We start from the raw sequence: 17,256 nt of genomic DNA, 5'->3' as shown, positions 1-17,256 counted from the left end.
AGGACACATGGTGGGCACTCGGTAAATATTTGTAGAGTGCCCAGGGAGGAATGAATGAAGCCATTGGGCCAGGCTTGGGGAGGGCGGGGCCGGGCGCAGGTGGGAGGCCGCGGGAGCGGGAGGGGCGGGGAGGTCGGTCCTCCCGCTCCTCCTCCCCCTCCTCCCGGGCCCCAACGCGCACCACTCCGGGGCTCCCGAGGAGGCTGAAGGGCGATCCGAGGCGCGCCGGACTGGAGCAGCGACCCGGGGCCCCTGTTCTGGGAGCGGGAAGTCGGAAGAGGGTTTGTCGCCGGTGCCCGCAGGCTTGGGCGCTACCCGAGCGAGAGGAGGGAGCGAGGGCTCGCCAGGCGCCCAGCCGCCTCCCCGGCACAAGCTCTCCGGACTCGAAGGTCTGCAGGCTGCTGCTCCTCCCACCCCGGCCCGCCTCCTCGCTCTTTCGCTAGCTCTCCGGAGCTGCTGTGCTAACACCGCGGTGCGTCCCGGCGAGTGCGGGCCGAGGGGCCCTGCGCCAGGGCTGAGCAGAGGACAGGGGCGTCCCGGGCAGAGCGCAGCCGGCCGGGGAGTGGCCATGTGTGGCAAGGCCGCGGCGAAGTTCGTCTGCACCAAGTGACCTAGCGTCGTGGACCGCTGCCCTGCCCCCTCTGCTGCCACCTGGGGCAGCGCGGGCCCCGGTGCCCCGGATCGCGCGTAGAGCCGGCGCGATGCACGTGCGCTCGCTGCGCGCCGCGGCGCCACACAGCTTCGTGGCTCTCTGGGCGCCTCTGTTCTTACTGCGCTCCGCCCTAGCCGACTTCAGCCTGGACAACGAGGTGCACTCGAGCTTCATCCACCGGCGCCTCCGCAGCCAGGAGCGGCGGGAAATGCAGCGGGAGATCCTGTCCATCTTGGGCTTGCCCCATCGCCCGCGCCCGCACCTCCAGGGAAAGCATAACTCGGCGCCCATGTTCATGTTGGACCTGTACAACGCCATGGCGGTGGAGGAGAGTGGGCCCGACGGCCAGGGCTTCTCCTACCCCTACAAGGCCGTCTTCAGTACCCAGGGTCCCCCTTTAGCCAGCCTGCAGGACAGCCACTTCCTCACCGACGCCGACATGGTCATGAGCTTCGTCAACCTCGGTGAGTGGCGGTGGGAGGGTTGTGTCTCAGACGGGGACCACTTTGGGACAGGGAGAGGGTCGCTGCTTTCAGCCAGCGGGTCCACCTTCCCATTTGCAAAGCATCCGTGCCAGCCAGAGACTCCCGCACCGGGGTCTTAGTGGACCCTAAGCTCTGTGCGTCCCTGGTGGGGCTTGCCGGCTCAGCAGGTTCGTGGGAGCTACCGGGAGGGAAGGATCGGTTCTGAGTCTCTTTGCCGGCTCCGCCGCTGGTTGGGGAGGGCGGTGCGGGTCGGGCCGCGGCTGAGTTCAAAGCGCCCGGCTGGGTCATGTGAGCTGAACCGGCCACAGCGGCCCGCGCTACCTGGATTTAAAGGGCCCTTGTGGGTCAAGCTGCCTTCCCGCCCTTCCTTCGCTCCTCTGAGCCCAGCCTGGCTCTGGCATCGCGAGCATCCCTTTCCCTTCCCCGCCTTAGCCAGCCCTACCTGTCTGTCCCCTTGCGGTGCGCCTGTCTCGGCGCGCGCCCGGAGCGCCTTGGGGGCTCCTCTCTCAGTCGCCGGGCCCCTACCTTTAGGCTCTTGTCTGGAGCCGGGGAAAGAACGTTGCCATTGCAAGCTTTCTATTTTAAATATTTAATGATAGGTCCCGGGCGGGCAGAATCCATTTTCAGCGTTTATCACGTGTGGCGCGCAAACCACGGGGTTTGGCGATTGGGTAGCTGGGGACCTCGGAGCTGAGGCCGCCACCGAGTGGCTAGGGAACCCATTTCCCTACTGGAGTTCCAGCCAACCAAGTGCTGCGAGGCTGGGTTGCGACTGGTCCGGGACATCTCCCCCTGCATCTGTGCGCTCACATGGGTCTAACTTGCTCAAACTAACCCCCGGCGGTGCGCTGTGGGGTTTATCATCAAATATTTGGTTTTGGTGATAACACACTCTGATAGTGCTGCTTCCTGAACCGCTTTCATTCTGCTTGTGGAAGTTGCTGAGAAAACCCGAAGACACCAAACACCTCGGCCGCTGTGTCAACTTGGAAATAATGAAGCTTGAAGGCTACCCCTCCCCCGCTGGGCACCTGGGGCGCGGAAGGGGTCTCACGATAATCCTTCCAGCTCCAGATAAAGGCCCTGGAATCCCCGGGAGGCCATTGACTGCCTCCATTATTGGTCAAAGAAAAAAAAATCAAATAATTAAACAGGGGTCATGGTGGGTGATAGAGATGCCAAAACAATATAAAACAAGTTTAAATTCCCCTTAGACACTTGTTAAGAAGAGGACTTGCTTTGGAACTGTCTCCAAGTCGCGAAGATAGGAAAAAGCCGGTGGTGACCGGAGGACCGCAGGGATTTTCCTGGAGGCAGGGCTTAGGGTGCTAGGAAATGGAGACTGTGTTTCACTGCGTCCGTTTTTTAAAATATGTAGATTTATTACCAAAAACTAAAGACTCCTAGCAACATGCTTAGCACTATGTGGTAAGCTCAGATGTGTGAAGCGAGCCCAAAGCCAGGGTTAATAGGGCCCTTTCCCCGGCACGAGGGTAGGGGCTTATGGCATTCCGTGTTCTCTCCTCCTGTGATGCCCAGAAAGGTCCCTCACTGATGGTTCGGAGCCTTGCTGGGCTCATCAAGCAGCGACATATAATCCCTGAGTCTGGTGGCAGTGGCTGGCTGCTTCAGGTCCCAGCTGGCCTCCTGCATCCCAGAAGGCCAGGTGGCTCCCAGGGCGGCTCCCAGGGCCCCGCTGGGAACTTGGCGGGGGCGGGGGCTCCCCCTGGCCTTGGATACAAGCTGAGGCATGCTGGGGAGGCCACAGCTGGGTGGCTTCCTCTGTGTGCACACACACCTTCCAGTCCATTCTTTCATGTTGAAAGGACAAAGACTGACTTGTCTGAGCCTCTTAGTCAGTGGGGCTGGCTTTGGGCTTTTGTGGGACCATCCTGACTTTCTGAGGCCTGGCTTTCTGGACCATCACTTCCAATTAGATAGCAGAGTGGCTTTTAACAGAACGCACGGACCTGGGTCTCCTTTTTCTTTGTCTTTCTGTCCCTAAACTACAGGTAATTAGGGGAGGCCCCAGACTGCAGCTGCTAAGAGCTTCCTGTAGGTGTGTCTTTAACCTCTTTTGGGCCACAGGACAGGTAACGAACCTCCTGCCTCTGCTGGTGTGATTTCTCCCTGGGAGCGGCTTGGGGGTGGCAGTCGGGTTGGGGAGGGGTGGTGTGACTGGGAGCTTGTCCCCACTCTGAGTTTGCTGAGAAAGCTTGGTTGGACTGCCAGTCATGTGGATCAGAAATAGACAAAGCCTTCGAGAGCCAAGTTGACTCTTACCCTCTCCCCCTGAGGGAGAAAATGTCACTGGTTCCCATCACTGTTGCAGCTCTTGGTGTTGGTGCAGGCTGGCTTCCCTGGCTGCCCACAGACACCTCCGCTGCCCCCCAGGGCTGTCTGCTTGGGGACCCCCGCCTCAATCCTGAAGGCTTTTGCAGATAGATCTTTTACCCTTCTGTCTGCAGCCAAACTGGATTTTATTCTTGTACGTTGTTCTCCCTGGACTCTGAGCAGTCTGCCAGGCTGAGCGGAATCTACACTAAGGGAGATTACCACAAAACCAGGCGCTGCTGCATGGGAGGACTTGACCCTCCCATAAAGCCCCTGGAAAAGCCAGTCAGCTGCTTGCGTGGGACACCCATCTTCCCAGCTCTGGCCCCCAAGTTCAATGGCAAGATCTGTAAACTGGTTTGGATTAACAAGCCCCTGACTCCTGTGGATAGACTTCATTTTGGAATTCGAAACAGGCCACACTCTCCTAAACAGTCCCCAGGCAAAGTTGATCCTGCGGAGACCTCGTCCAGCCATTAACCCCCACCATCCTTCCTTTGGAAACCCTGGCGGCTCTCTCCATAATCTACTAGACAGCCAACTGGTTTGGAGAGGGTGTATGTGGCTCCTGTTTATCTCCGGGCCAGGTTAGGGAGGAATGAAATTTGTTTAATCTGCGAAGCTAAGTTAGAAAGAGGAGAAGGTTAGAACCTTGTCATTACCACAGCCAGCAAGCACATAAGAGGGGCTGGGAAGCAGAAGGGGGACCCAGCAGCTCGGTTTTCCCTTTACCCCATCTGGCTGTCCTTTCCGTAGACAAGTGTTTGGCGTTAAGATCTCCCCCTTTACCCCTCGGAACAGGCCCTACCACTGGGGAGTAGTAGGGAAAGGTTCTGTTACAATTTAAACACGTCCTTCGGGGAGTGCTCTGCGGAGCATGGCTGCAGGCGCCTGCAGCTGTAAGCTGGCCCGTCTTAGAATTTGGAAGGGGCTCCTTCACATTCCAGCCCTTTCTGGTTAGCAGAGGAAGGTTAATAGAGATGTCACATGGTCTCTCTCTCTCTCTCTCTCTCTCTCTCTCTCTCTCTCTCTCTCTGCAGATCAACTTCACCATAGGGGTGCACCAACAGCTGTGTTTTCAGTAACCCTTTCAAAGTCACTTTTAAACCTCATTTTCCTGGGCCTATAAATCAAAGATTCCCACCCCCTTTTCCCAAGGATATTATGTGACCCAGATTTGAACTGTTTTGGATCTTTTATGTATTTCCCTTCTGCAATCAAGGCAAAGGCTGGGCCCTGGATGGCAGCTCAGATAGCTGGCTTGGGTGTTTATCCCAGGCCTGTCATTTGGGTCTGAGGTTCCCCTGGAAGGTGGGAGGTGGGGCCTAGAAGAGCCGGTGATTGCTTACCCCTATGGAGAAAAGGAAGCAGCCCTGAGACCCAGCTCCAGGGAACTGGGCTGGGGGCCTCAGCCTCAGCAATGATGGTGACAGTCACCAAGCCTTTGCCCAGATAAACACAGATCGTGGGAGATCCTCTGACCGCTGGCATGCCTGTGATGTGAGCGCATGTCACATGCCTGCCGAACCGGGAGACAAGGGATGATTTCATCCCCGGGCAGAGTCCCGTGGACATTGATTGATCGCCCCGATCGCTTTCATATCTCGCCCACCCCGCTTGCTAAGGTCATATTTGGCCCTCGTCGAGCCTCACAGTGTCCTCCGGCTGCCTCCTCCACCCTTCCCGCCCTGCCCCTTCGCGTAACTGTGGAATGGAGAGCTCTTCCCACCCAGCAGCCGTGGCCGGGGCCCGTCGACGCTCAGGGGATGTGGCTGGCCGCTGCACAGCTTGCCTTCTGGGGCTCTGCTGTGTCTCTGGGGTCAGGGCACAGGCAGGGATGTATAGGATCTGTCTTGCTATTGTCAGAAGGAATGCACTCAGGGATTAGCCGGAGAGCACGGCGGTGGGAGGGAGCCACAGCTGTGTACACTTATTATAAAAGATTTAAGTCCCACTGGTAAAATCAATATATTGAATTGCACAGCCCTCTGCTTTTAATTAGTTTAAATCAAACGCGCCCGGGCTGTTTTGCCTTCCCTTGCCTCCGTGGGGTGAGGAAACACCAATATTTACACAGAAACTGATAACATGTTCAGCTTCACGCACTCCGATGGCCTCAGCCTGACGGATCCCAGATCGACGTGGGGTTGAGAGGGATGATGTCAGTGGGCTGAGGGACATCACTGACGCCCAAGGCTTGGATCCTGGTATTGGGACACGGTAGGTGTGTGCTCAGAGGCAGTGTTGGTGAGCCTTTCAAGAAAGTAGCTCACTTTTTGTACTCAGAAAGCTGAGATTCACCAGTTCACCCTCTAGAACAGCCTTGCAAAACCATTCTGGGGGCTCCACCAGCGTGTGGGGTTCTTTGTGCTGGGGCAGCTCTGAGCACAGGCTTTATTTATTCCAGAGCTCGCCTTCCTAGCCCCTGCAACTGTTTATGGAGGCAGGAGGGCTTGCATTGCAAATGATCACATGCACCACCATGGCTATTATGTGAGCCATTCCATATTAGCCGTGTGCTCAGCTGGGATTGAATTCCCCAGGTTTTGCAGCAAATGGCATTTGACAAATACTATTTGACAAAAAATGTGACTTGGTATTTCTTAATGTGGAACAGATATTTCACGGTTAACCTCCCCCAGGCAAAAAAAAAAAATCTCTCGACCCCCAAGTGTAATGGCAGTGCAGATGAACGCCAGGACGGGCCGGGCACTTCTCCCCTCCAGGATGGGCTGTTTATGATTTGGGGGATGTCAGGAGTGCACGGTGGAGCCCGACACGCCCCGTTGTGAAGCTCCCTCAGAGTAGCATGTGCCAGGCTGTCCTTTCCGCATTTGTGTCGGAAGGCATCGCGGGGAGCGGCGCAAAGCCTCCACTGATCCTGGAGGAGTGGATCGAATTAATGAGGCCTCAGCGAGCACCAGGGTTTGGGTAACTGCTTTATTGTTTGGGAACCAGAGTGCTTATAATCTGGTTCCTGTACCAACATGTTTAACGTGCGTTAATGCATTTCCAAACCGGAGCCTCTCAGCACAGCCCTGCTTTTCATTAATTGATGTCAGTAGCATGGTACAGTATTTCAAAGGGCCGGCCAAGCATAAACTGTGTTTCCAATTTCCTTCCTTTCCTGTGTTTGGGATGCCATTGTTAATTTGTTCCCATGCAGGAGCCGGGGCTGCCAACCGGCCTTCTATAAAGGGCTTCAGAGTGAAGGCTTCCAGCCCTCGCTCATGCTCAGGGCTGCCTGGCCAAGTTTCCTGACACTTGGCAGTTAATTCTGGGTGATCTATGGGGTGGGGGGTTGGGGGCTTCCCTGCCGAGGAACGGAAGTTCTTGGTGACAGCGGTGGGTGTGGCTTGGCAAGGGAGCCCTGAAGAACATCCACAGTAATTCTCTTTAGACACGGCTTAAACCCGTGCGTCTGTTTCCACCCTGGTAGAATAAGTAGCCGTGTGACCTTGGGCGAGCTACTTTAACGGCCTCTGAGTCTGTCCCCTCATGTTGGAAAGGCTGGGTAGCAGCCCTCTTCCTTCACAGATTCTCAAGAAAACACCAGTCCCACCATCCCAGAAACAAACAGTAGGTGTGTAACCACTGGACCTCTTGTTATTGGGGTGGGTAGAGCTGCATTCATTTTGGTCTGTTAGTCTAAACTTCAGTTAAGATTTCTTATTGGGCAGGAGGAACATGTGTGGCCCATGGAGGTTAGAAGGCAACCTGTGGAGGCTACTTCTCCCCTTCCATGATGATGGCGTTAGAGATCCAAACCCAGGTGGTCACACTCGGCAGCAAGTACCTTTACCTGAGCTGTCTCTCTCTCCTACCTCTACATTTCAGGTTTTTAAAAAAGATTATTCTCTCTCTCTCTCTCTCTCTCTCTCTCTCTCTCTCTCTCTCTCTCTCTCTCTCTCTCATCTCTCTCTAGCTCTTGTGTGTGTATGTGTGTGTGTATGAGAGAGAGAGAGAGAGAGTTGGGGGGGAAGGGAGGGAGGGAGAGAGAGAGAATGTATGCACATGTACTCACAATTGCCCACTGAGGCCAGAAGAGGATGTCTGATTCCTTGGGGTTGGAGTTAGTGGCATTTGTGAGCCTCTGTATGTGCGCGATGGGGTCACAGCTCTGAGCTTCATGGTTGAGCACCAAGCACCCTTCACCACCGAGTCATCTCTCCTATCGAAACTGAGTGCTGGGAATGCAGCTGATTGATCAGACTCTTGTCTAGCATGTAGGAGGCCCTGAATATGATTCCCAGCACCATGTCAAATCAGCGCTGTAATGCCAACACTTGGAAGGTAGAGGGAGGAAGATGGACATGCAAGGCTAGCCTTGGCTATGGAGCACATTTGAGGCCAGCATGGGCTACACGAGAATATGTCTTAAAAATAAAAAGCAGGTATATACTGAGATCAAGTATTTGAAATGTAAGAAAATGTCCCAAGTTGAGTTCCCCCCTTTTTTCTGAGATTTAGAAACTCTCCAAATTGTCATTAATTCCATCCACCCCAGTCAGATGTGCCAGGCCTCTGTACCACACCACATGATGCCATCTGACATAAATGGGAACTTGACACCCACTGACCAAAGGTGAACAGAGAAAATGCTGGCACTTTCTCTGGATTTTAGCATCTGTGGCTATTTAAAAACATCACAACCAGGGAAACCAAAATGGAGTGAGGGTTCTGTATAGAAGCTTCAAATAAAAATGTATTCCAGCATGAGAAAGCTTAATTAAAAAATAAATCTCATTACTGAAATATTTCTTCCCACCCCTTTTCTGGATGCTTTCCCTTTGGGGAGTGACAAGCCCAGAGCATTCATTAACTGAGCCTGAGGCTTCCGCTGTGATTGGACGAGCCCAGAGCATTCATTCATTTACTGAGCCTGAGGCTTCCGCTGTGATTGGACGAGCCCAGAGCATTCATTAACTGAGCCTGAGGCTTCCGCTGTGATTGGACGAGCCCAGAACATTCATTAACTGAGCCTATGGCTTCCGCTGTGATTGGACGAGCCCAGAACATTCATTAACTGAGCCTATGGCTTCCGCTGTGATTGGATGAGCCCAGGGCATTCATTCATTTACTGAGCCTGTGGCTCCTACTGTGATTGGACGAGCCCAGAACATTCATTAACTGAGCCTGAGGCTTCCGCTGTGATTGGACGAGCCCAGAACATTCATTAACTGAGCCTGAGGCTTCCGCTGTGATTGGACGAGCCCAGAACATTCATTAACTGAGCCTGTGGCTCCTACTGTGATTGGACGAGCCCAGAACATTCATTAACTGAGCCTGTGGCTCCTACTGTGATTGGACGAGCCCAGAGCATTCATTAACTGAGCCTGAGGCTTCCGCTGTGATTGGACGAGCCCAGAACATTCATTAACTGAGCCTGAGGCTTCCGCTGTGATTGGACGAGCCCAGAACATTCATTAACTGAGCCTGTGGCTCCTACTGTGATTGGACGAGCCCAGAACATTCATTAACTGAGCCTTTGGCTCCTACTGTGATTGGACGAGCCCAGAGCATTCATTAACTGAGCCTGTGGCTCCTACTGTGATTGGACGAGCCCAGAACATTCATTAACTGAGCCTGTGGCTCCTACTGTGATTGGACGAGCCCAGAGCATTCATTAACTGAGCCTGAGGCTTCCGCTGTGATTGGACGAGCCCAGATCATTCATTAACCGAGCCCGGGGCTTCCGCTGTGATTGGAGCAGGTGCAAGGTGCCCCCCTGACTGCTGCAGCTGCGATTGAGCAGACCACCTCGCCAAAGCCGAGGGTGGATTCCATAGAGGCCAGAGAAGGAGAGAGATCACGTCCAAGGCCTGAGGCAGATGTGGGTGCCCTCCTCCCAAGCCCCACAAACTTCCTTCAGCTCTCCATGCCTTTTTGGAAAGTCCAGCACAGTACACAAATTTCTCAGCATCTCCCAGACCACATGCTTTGTCCCATCTTTATCTCCCCAAAGCCTTTAGGCTTCCATCTCTGCTGTCATGCTTAATTAAGTCTGCCTGTGAGTGCGGACTTGTGCTGTTTTTAGAACCAAGGGCTTCACGTGCTCGGCCCCGATCCGAGTTGTGTGCCTTCTTACCGTCTCAGCCTCGACGTTGCTTTTATGTGGCAGTGGACATTACACTCTCTGTTAACGGACAGGGTACTCACCCGCCAGGTGACGTCACACAGTCATGCACCTGCAAACATGCATGGATGCATGCACACGTAGATACAGGCATAAACATGCATGCACATGCGTGATCACATGCATATGCGTATCCACACATGTCCACACGTGCGCACACTCACAACCTAGGGTATCTGGTTGCTTTGGCTTTTGATGAGGCGACTCCTTTTTTTTTATAATTTTTTTTATTTAACGTTTTACACATGTTACTCCCAGCTCCCTCTCCCTTCTCCCCTTCTCCCCCCCAGCCCCCCCAACACCCCACTCCATTCCCCCCTCCGCTCCCCAGGGAGGGTAAGGCCTTCCATGGGGGATTTTCAAAGTCTGTTGTATGACCCCCGGGGCAGGGCCCAGGCCCTCCCCCGTGTGTCCAGGCTGAGAGAGCCTCCCTCCATGTGGAGTGGGCTCCCAGAGTCCGTTTGTGTGGGGAGACTCCTCCCTGATTATTTTCTCAGCCCTCCTTGCAGCTCGCTCAGCCTCTGCCTAGCACAACTCCCAGGGCTCACCAGGTGTTCGCGTGTTGGCTGTGTGCATGGCGGGGGTGATGACATTCCAGGCAGAGTCTTGTAAACGTGTCTGATCTCGCGGCCCCTCCCCAGTGCGTTTTGAAAGCACAGACCGCATACCGAGTCGCGCGTTGGGGAGGCAAAGATGAAAATAGCAGGGTAAGCAGGGCCCTGGAGAGGGGAAAGCAACACGAAGTCCCCGTGTTTGTTGAGCATCAGGACTTGAGTGCAAACTGTCCCCTACCAGCTCACGTGTTTGAACACCTGGTCCCCAGCTGCTGCTGGTACCGTTTCGGGAGTTTGCGGAACTGTTTGGTGATGGACTTAGGGCTTATGGTGATGAGGACACTGCCGACGATCTCCCAGAAGGTATCGGCTGTCCCTTGTCCCCAAGCCTTGGAGGCAGCTTCTCAGTCCCCACAGGACCCGTGTGGCTGAACCCAGACACTATAGTCAGGGTCTTATCTAACCCGCTCTGAAATGGGTCAAAGTGACCCCGCAGGGTCAGAGCTAGCCCCCTAGGTAGACGTTCAGTGAGGCTTCCTCCTGTGGCAGCCCCGCCCCGTCTAGCTTTCTCTCAGTTTTCTGCAAGCTAAGTGCATGGGGTGACCCCTACCTTACCTGATGAGTGTGGGCCCACATGTGACTCAACACAAGCCCTCTCTGGCCCGGGAGGGGCCTGGAGGAAGACAGCAGACCGCCTGGGAACAGATGCTGGGCCTTGACCTTGACTTTGTGGTTCCTTTCGATGCGCAAGATAGCCAGAAGCAGGCACGCCCCTCTCCATCTAGCTCTCCATCCTGATGATGGTAGCACCTTGCTCTGTTGGCTAGAAAAGAACTGTCGGAGCAAAGGGCCTGTGTACCCACATGTGGGCCCTACATGCCTCCCCCACCCCCAAGCCCCAGGGCAGCTCCATGTGTCTTTCACAGGCCGACCTGGCCATGCTGGGTGGAGAAGTCTGTGGAAGTAGCCTCGCCGCGTGCCCAGGGCTTCCACTTGCAGTTGTGCTGTAATGTGGGGGAGTCACCCTTCTCTGGGTGTCCTCCAACGGGGAGTTGAGTTCCTTTCTTTGTCTGTGTGTGCATTTTGGGGACCACTCCGGGATGGCTCTGGGAACAAAAGCGGCTGTGCAATTCAAATGCACAGACCTCTGTCTGTATCCAGGGTGAATTAGAACACACCAAGAGAGGAAGTGAGGGGCAGAGGGTGTTTAGAGTGTGGACCATTTATGGGCTTAGTGTACATTGGGCACTGGGGGTGACTGCAGACTGTGGGCTTTCATGTTCTGTAGTAGGGCCATGAGCATGGGGAAAGACTCATGACCTTCAGGTGACAGCTGCTGGCGGAGGTCAAGGCAAGGGGTAAGGACCCGGAGCACATGCCTCAGCTGAGTTCCTTTCTTTTTGTGTGCGCGCGCACGTGTGCGTGCGTGTGTGTGCACATGCATGTGTGTGCATGTGTGTGTGTGCATGTGTGTGTGTGTGTGCGCGTGCGTGCATTTACACCAGTGGTTCCCAGCCTCCCTAATGCCGTGACCCTTCAACACAGTTCCTCCCGTTGTGGTGACCCCCAAACCATAAAAGTATTTTGGTGCCACTTCCTAACTGTAATTTTGCTACTGTTACAAATTGCGATGTAAACATCTGTGCTTTCTGATGGTCTTAGGTGACCCCTGTGAAAGGGTCTTCCCAACCCCCAAAGGGGTCTTGACCCACAGGTTGAGAACTGCTGGTTTTTACATGGTTAAGTGTGTGCCTGTGCCCGTGTCTGCGTTTGCGTGTGGAGGCCAACATGAGGTGCCCTGCCAGTCTTTGTCGCTCAACTACCCTCTGCCTTATTCATTCATTCATTCATTCATTCATTCATTCATTCATTCATCAATCATTTGTTGGGACAAGGTCTCTCACTGAACCCAGACCTCAGCATTGGAAGGCTGCCGGGCCAGCGAGCTCCAGGGATCCACATGCCCCCCCTTCCTGTTGCTGCGGTAACAGATGTATGTGAGCCTCACATGTGGCTGTGGAGGCCCCGAAGTCATTCTCAAGCTTGTGTGGCAGCCTTCTCTACTGGCTGAGCCATCGCCTCAGCCCCCAAGTTTTTCACTCTTGTAAGAACGAAAGGCCAAAGGGAAGCACAGAGTGAGGTCTGGGGTCGGGTCTGGGGCAGGACAGCAGCGAGCGGTCGCTCCCAAAGCTCCCAAGGCTCAGGTCCTGCAGCTCCCCCAGTGTAACTCTCAGTTCTGGTCGAGGCTCACGTCAGGGAGGACCTGGGTAAATCGCGTGGGTAGGGCCTCTACACACCAGCTTCGAGATTCCCTTGAAAATCTCTTTATTCCAACATAATTTATCCTTATTTTGTGTCTTAAAGGAAGCAACCAGAGTGTCACCTCTCGTGGGTACATGGATGCCTGGCATGCTTGTCTCTAAGGTTTGCTATGTGATTAGGTTTTTCCCAAGCCCGGGCCCACGGGACCGACTCCTACTGGAGATGCCCGCTGGGCACAGTCTGCGTGGGGTCTCCGGGCTCTCTGTGGCAAGGCGGCCACTCCCTGCTGTCCGGAGCAGTGCTGTGGATTCATACCTCATGGGTCAATAATCCATCAATCCTCAGGTCCGTTAGCACAAAGGGGACTGGCGGACAGCAACTGGAGACTCAGAAGGGCAGTGCCCAGAGCCTTTCAAAGCTCCCTGGCCTGTTGGGAAAGCGCTGGAATAAAGCAGGCATTTGTTAAAGCAGACATTTGTTCGCGGGCAGGGGCTGTCTAGGGTCTCTCCATTTACTTCTCGGTCTTGAACTTTGTAAAACACACCCCCACCCCTTTCCCTTCTCAAGTTCCGTTTTCTGACTGACTTGACCTTAACATTTGTTGAGAGACAAGCCCTTAAAAATGGCAGTGGGGCCTGGAATCTTCCAGGGCCAGTAAATGTTTATGGGATGGAGGCATTGGTTGGTCCTTCACCACAGGAGGAAACAATAAATGAAATGCCTGGCCTCTCACCCGCTCGCTGGCTCTCGGTTGTGTTCGTGGGGGTTGGGTAGGTGGAGAGGAGGGTGGGGAAGGGGACCCAGGAGTATTGGGGCCAGTGTGGCTTGAACACCCTGGGAATGTGGATGTTCCCTTTGTAGGGAGTCTAGGGGTTGTGAAGAGAAGCCTTTATCTTGTCTGCTGCTTGGTTTTTCCCCACCAGTCGCCTGGGCTCTGCCGTGTTGTAGTCCCCAAATAACACACAAGACGCTGTATTAATTATGAAGCTGTTGGCCTTTTGCTCTGTTTCTTACTGGCTAGCTCTGACTTAAGTATTTACCCCATAATTGTTAATCTAAATATTTCTCTTACCGGAGAAAAGTTTCCAGGCTTCTTACCCCTATGGCAGTTACATCTTGACTCTCTGTGTTTCTCCTACCCAGAGTCCTCCTGGACTCCTAGTCCCACCTATCTTGCTTCCCTATTGGCCAACGGTGCTTTATTGACATACACACAAGACTTCCCCATCAAGGGGTGCTGTGGATGTGGTCTGTGGGGTCACCCTGCTCTGTGTACTGTGGAATTTCCAGCCATCTCTTATGCATCCACACACTAGATCCTGAGAGTCCTACCACCCTAATGTGTCCCCCCCATCTTCTGGGTGAGGGGAAGCCCCCCCCAGTTGGAAGCCACTGTCTCAGGGTGACTTTTCAGAAGCTGTGAGCCTGCAGCAGCCAGGCTGAGCGGGGATACCACATTCTTGGGGGTGGGCCACTTTCTGGCTATAAGGAAGGAGTGTTGCCATCATAGTGGGGCCACTGCTGGGCCCTGCTAGCTTCCCGAGAGATGTCCCCAGAGACGAAGGTGGAGAGGAGATACCTTGAGAACCGCTGACCAGCTATTTTCCACCTGGAGCCCAAATGGATGGCCCTGTTCCCACTCCCTACAGGGTAAAGATGCTGAAATGTGTACCAGGACTTCTAGCTCCATTCACATGATCTCTTCCAGCTCCCCCAGGACAAGACTGGGTGTCCCAGCCTGCTGACCTTTTCAGATGGACAAGGGCAAGCAGCTTCCCACGGGCTTCAAAACCCCTCACAGCAGAGAGGCTACCTTAGGCCTCAGCTGGAGTTGAACCACAGTCCGAAGCTCAGCCTAGCTACTCACCTGTTTGTCTACAACCCACGATCTCAGAACGGTTTGTTGGCCTAAAACACGAGTGAAATTACCAGAAGTGACAGTTACCTACGGTCCAAGGGTCAGGGATGCTGGATAGATGTTTTCCTGGCGCTCAGGCTGGGTGTGTTCTCTGTGGCCGTTGTCAGTCCCTTATGGCCTGCCAGTGTGGCTTCCTCAGATACTGTGGAAGTCAAAGCCTGAGTGTCTCCTGCCTGGCGCGCCACGAGCCTTTGTGGATGCCTGCATTCTGTTGCTGACCCCCGTGAACAGACATCATCTGGGCGAATCGTCCTTCTTCAGGAACCTCCTTCCCGGTTTGCTGGGACCTTTGTCTCCTCTGATGTGAGTCTCCCACCCGATCCCAGGGCAGTATCCTCTCCACCAGGGGGTCAGGTCTCTGTTCCCCATCCTTGTGAAGAATTTTTCATAAGCAGCCCAGCTCTGAGGACCACTCCTACCCCTTGGTAGATCCAAGACCTTCTTTTGAGCTCATGGACTCTGGAGTTGACTCTGCTGCCTGTACCCTGGGGGCCAGGTTAATAGGAGGGGAGAGGAGATTGGTGCAGGCTTGCTGAGGCCAGGGCTGCTGTCCTCCGTGTGACTGACTTACAGGCATGCATGCAGCCAGGGTCCCGAGCATGGTGTCTCAGCCCTCCATCCAGGACACTGGATGCAGGCGGCATTCCTGAGCAGGGAGACACTGGCCCAGACAGAAGCTTGCCAGTGCTACGGGGCACAAGACAAAACAGGAAGTTGGTGTTATCACACTGGGCTGATCCTGTTACACCAGAAAGTTATATCTTGGCTGATTAAGATCTGCCATTGGTCAGGGCTTTTAAAGGAACAGGACTGGGGACCAGCAGGAAGAGCTCCCCGCATAGAGTACTGGTAACCTCCCCTGAAGTTCCCTGGAAGATGTCGCCTTCCTGGATTCTCCAGTCACACTGGGTCATAAGGACACAGCTCGCTGCAAGTGAGGGAAGAAAGGTGTGCTCTGGTCTGTGGCCAGATGCGCTCGCGGAAGACAAGAGGGGAGGTGAGCGCTCTGTCGGGAGCCGTGTTGAATGGATTGGGACCTTCTCTCCCTCTTCCTGGTTTCCTGCATTGCATACTTGTAGTTGGGAAGGTACGCATGTGTGGTTTGACTCCATCCCATGCGTGGGGAGGTGGAGCCTGAGCTACCTTCCAGAGTCTGCAAACACAGCAGTGCCACCATGGATGCACGCAGAAGGCTGGCCGAGTTCGCTGGTTGTTCTGCGTTTATTGGCGCTGGGAACAGAACCCAGGGCCCTGAACCCGCGGGCCAGTGCTCCATCTCCTAGCCGTTGCTACTAACCAAACCAGACTCTCAGCAGTCCACGGGCTGCCCGAGGTTTCTACTAACCAAACCAGACTCTCAGCAGCCCACGGGCTGCCCGAGGTTTCTACTAACCAAACCAGACTCTCAGCAGCCCACGGGCTGCCCGAGGTTTCTCCTTAACCCCCGTCCCGAAGGTCTGGCCTTGAAGACCCAGCTCAAGTTCGGCATAACCTTCTGCTGCTGACACGACAGTAACCTAGGAAGGTCAGAGGTCAGGAAGGTCAGAGGTCCCATCCTCCAGGTGGAAGTAGAAACGGATGGCATTCCGTCTGAGTCCTGCACAGAGACGGGTGACGGCTGTCTCCCCGGTCAAAGTAGACACAAGATGTCTAGAGTGTCATTGGAGTCTGGTCTACGTTTGATCCTTGGAGGTGACTCAGGCCATGTGGACCTGAACCCTGGCAGGCCCTTCATCAGTGGGTGGGGTCTAGCCTGTTCAGGGCCTGGGTGTTTCTTCTGATGGCTGGGGGACTAGGGGATAGTCACAGAATGCCTTCTGGCCATCGTGTGCCCGCTTGTTTGCCAGTGTTCTCTGATCCTCCTGGGCGCCACAGCTCAGTAATGCGCAGCTTACATGTGTTGGGGGGAATCAGTGTCCCCCCATCAAGCGTTCAGAAAGGACACTCCAGGCCAGCAAGCACCGCCTGTGTCCTGGAGAGGATGCAGGTGCTGGTCAGAAAAGGCTCCCAGCGCTGTCAGTAGACAGACCATAAGGCTGCCCCGCCTCCTCTGCTACCTGGCCTGTTGGAGCAAACATGGCCTGCTCACAGCAACTGCAATTGCAGGGTAAGCCCCGCCCCACCCCACCTCGTCCTGTTTGCTGCTTCCCTTGCAGCTTGAGGATGCCCTGGGCTGTTATTCTAATTAGCAACAGGAAACCTGCACAACGGGCTAGGAGGTGGTTCAGGAAAAATATTTTGCTTCCCCACGGAGTCAGTGACTGCCCAGCAAACAAAACTTTGTCTTGCTTGAGTGCGATTCTATGAAGGCGACGTGATGGCTGGCGTGGTGGCAGCTCTTTTGTGACCAAACGAGCGAGGCCCGAGGACTGAAAGGCATTGTGTAGGCAAAAGTAGCTGGAGTTATTGATGATGTGGCTGAACTTCCGGATTTAACTGAAAGTTTTGGAGAGAGACTTGAAGCTTGACAGCATGCCCTCCCATGACTCAGTTGGTTTAGAAGGTAGATCTCACCACGTGTATGGGTGGCAGGAAGCCTGCCTCTGGTCCCCTGTGGCTGTGCTGGGGACGCAGGGGTGTTGTGCCTGCTCTTGGACTGCAGCCGGGTTACTCACAATAGTAACGATCAAGTTTACTCGTGCCCGATAGTCTCTTGATGAGCGTCTTGGTTCACAGAATCCTGTTTTTGTAACATTTGCCCTCGAACACTTGGAGCAGTGGATGAGATCTAGGGTTCCCTTCGTTCTCTGGGGCCCCCAGGTTCTCACACCGAGGGGCCATCACTGTCTGCTTGTAAACATGTGTATTCGTTAGCCTATCCGTTCTTAAATCGCAGGTTGCAGGAGCCCTGCATGGGGAGGTCCCTGGTTTGGTGTGTCTGCCGTGGGAGACTCTTCCTCAGCTCCAGGGCGGGT

At 54.6% G+C, this 17,256-nt stretch overlaps 1 protein-coding gene across 1 annotated transcript in view; it reads left to right on the top strand.

Moving 5' to 3' along the window:
• Window positions 1–207: 207 nt before the first annotated feature.
• Bmp7 (bone morphogenetic protein 7) overlaps window positions 208–17,256 on the top strand; it is a 78,246-nt gene continuing 61,197 nt past the window's right edge. Inside the window, exon 1 of the mRNA XM_005074466.4 lies at window positions 208–1,116. Coding sequence (XP_005074523.1) covers window positions 702–1,116 — 415 coding nt within the window. The 5' untranslated portion in view covers window positions 208–701. The remainder of the gene's footprint in view (window positions 1,117–17,256) is intronic.

This window comes from Mesocricetus auratus, unplaced genomic scaffold (assembly GCF_017639785.1).
Source record: "Mesocricetus auratus isolate SY011 unplaced genomic scaffold, BCM_Maur_2.0 Super-Scaffold_100028, whole genome shotgun sequence".
NCBI lineage: Eukaryota > Metazoa > Chordata > Mammalia > Rodentia > Cricetidae > Mesocricetus > Mesocricetus auratus.
Note: the sequence above shows the minus strand (reverse complement) of the source record. Positions and strands in the feature narration are given on the sequence as shown.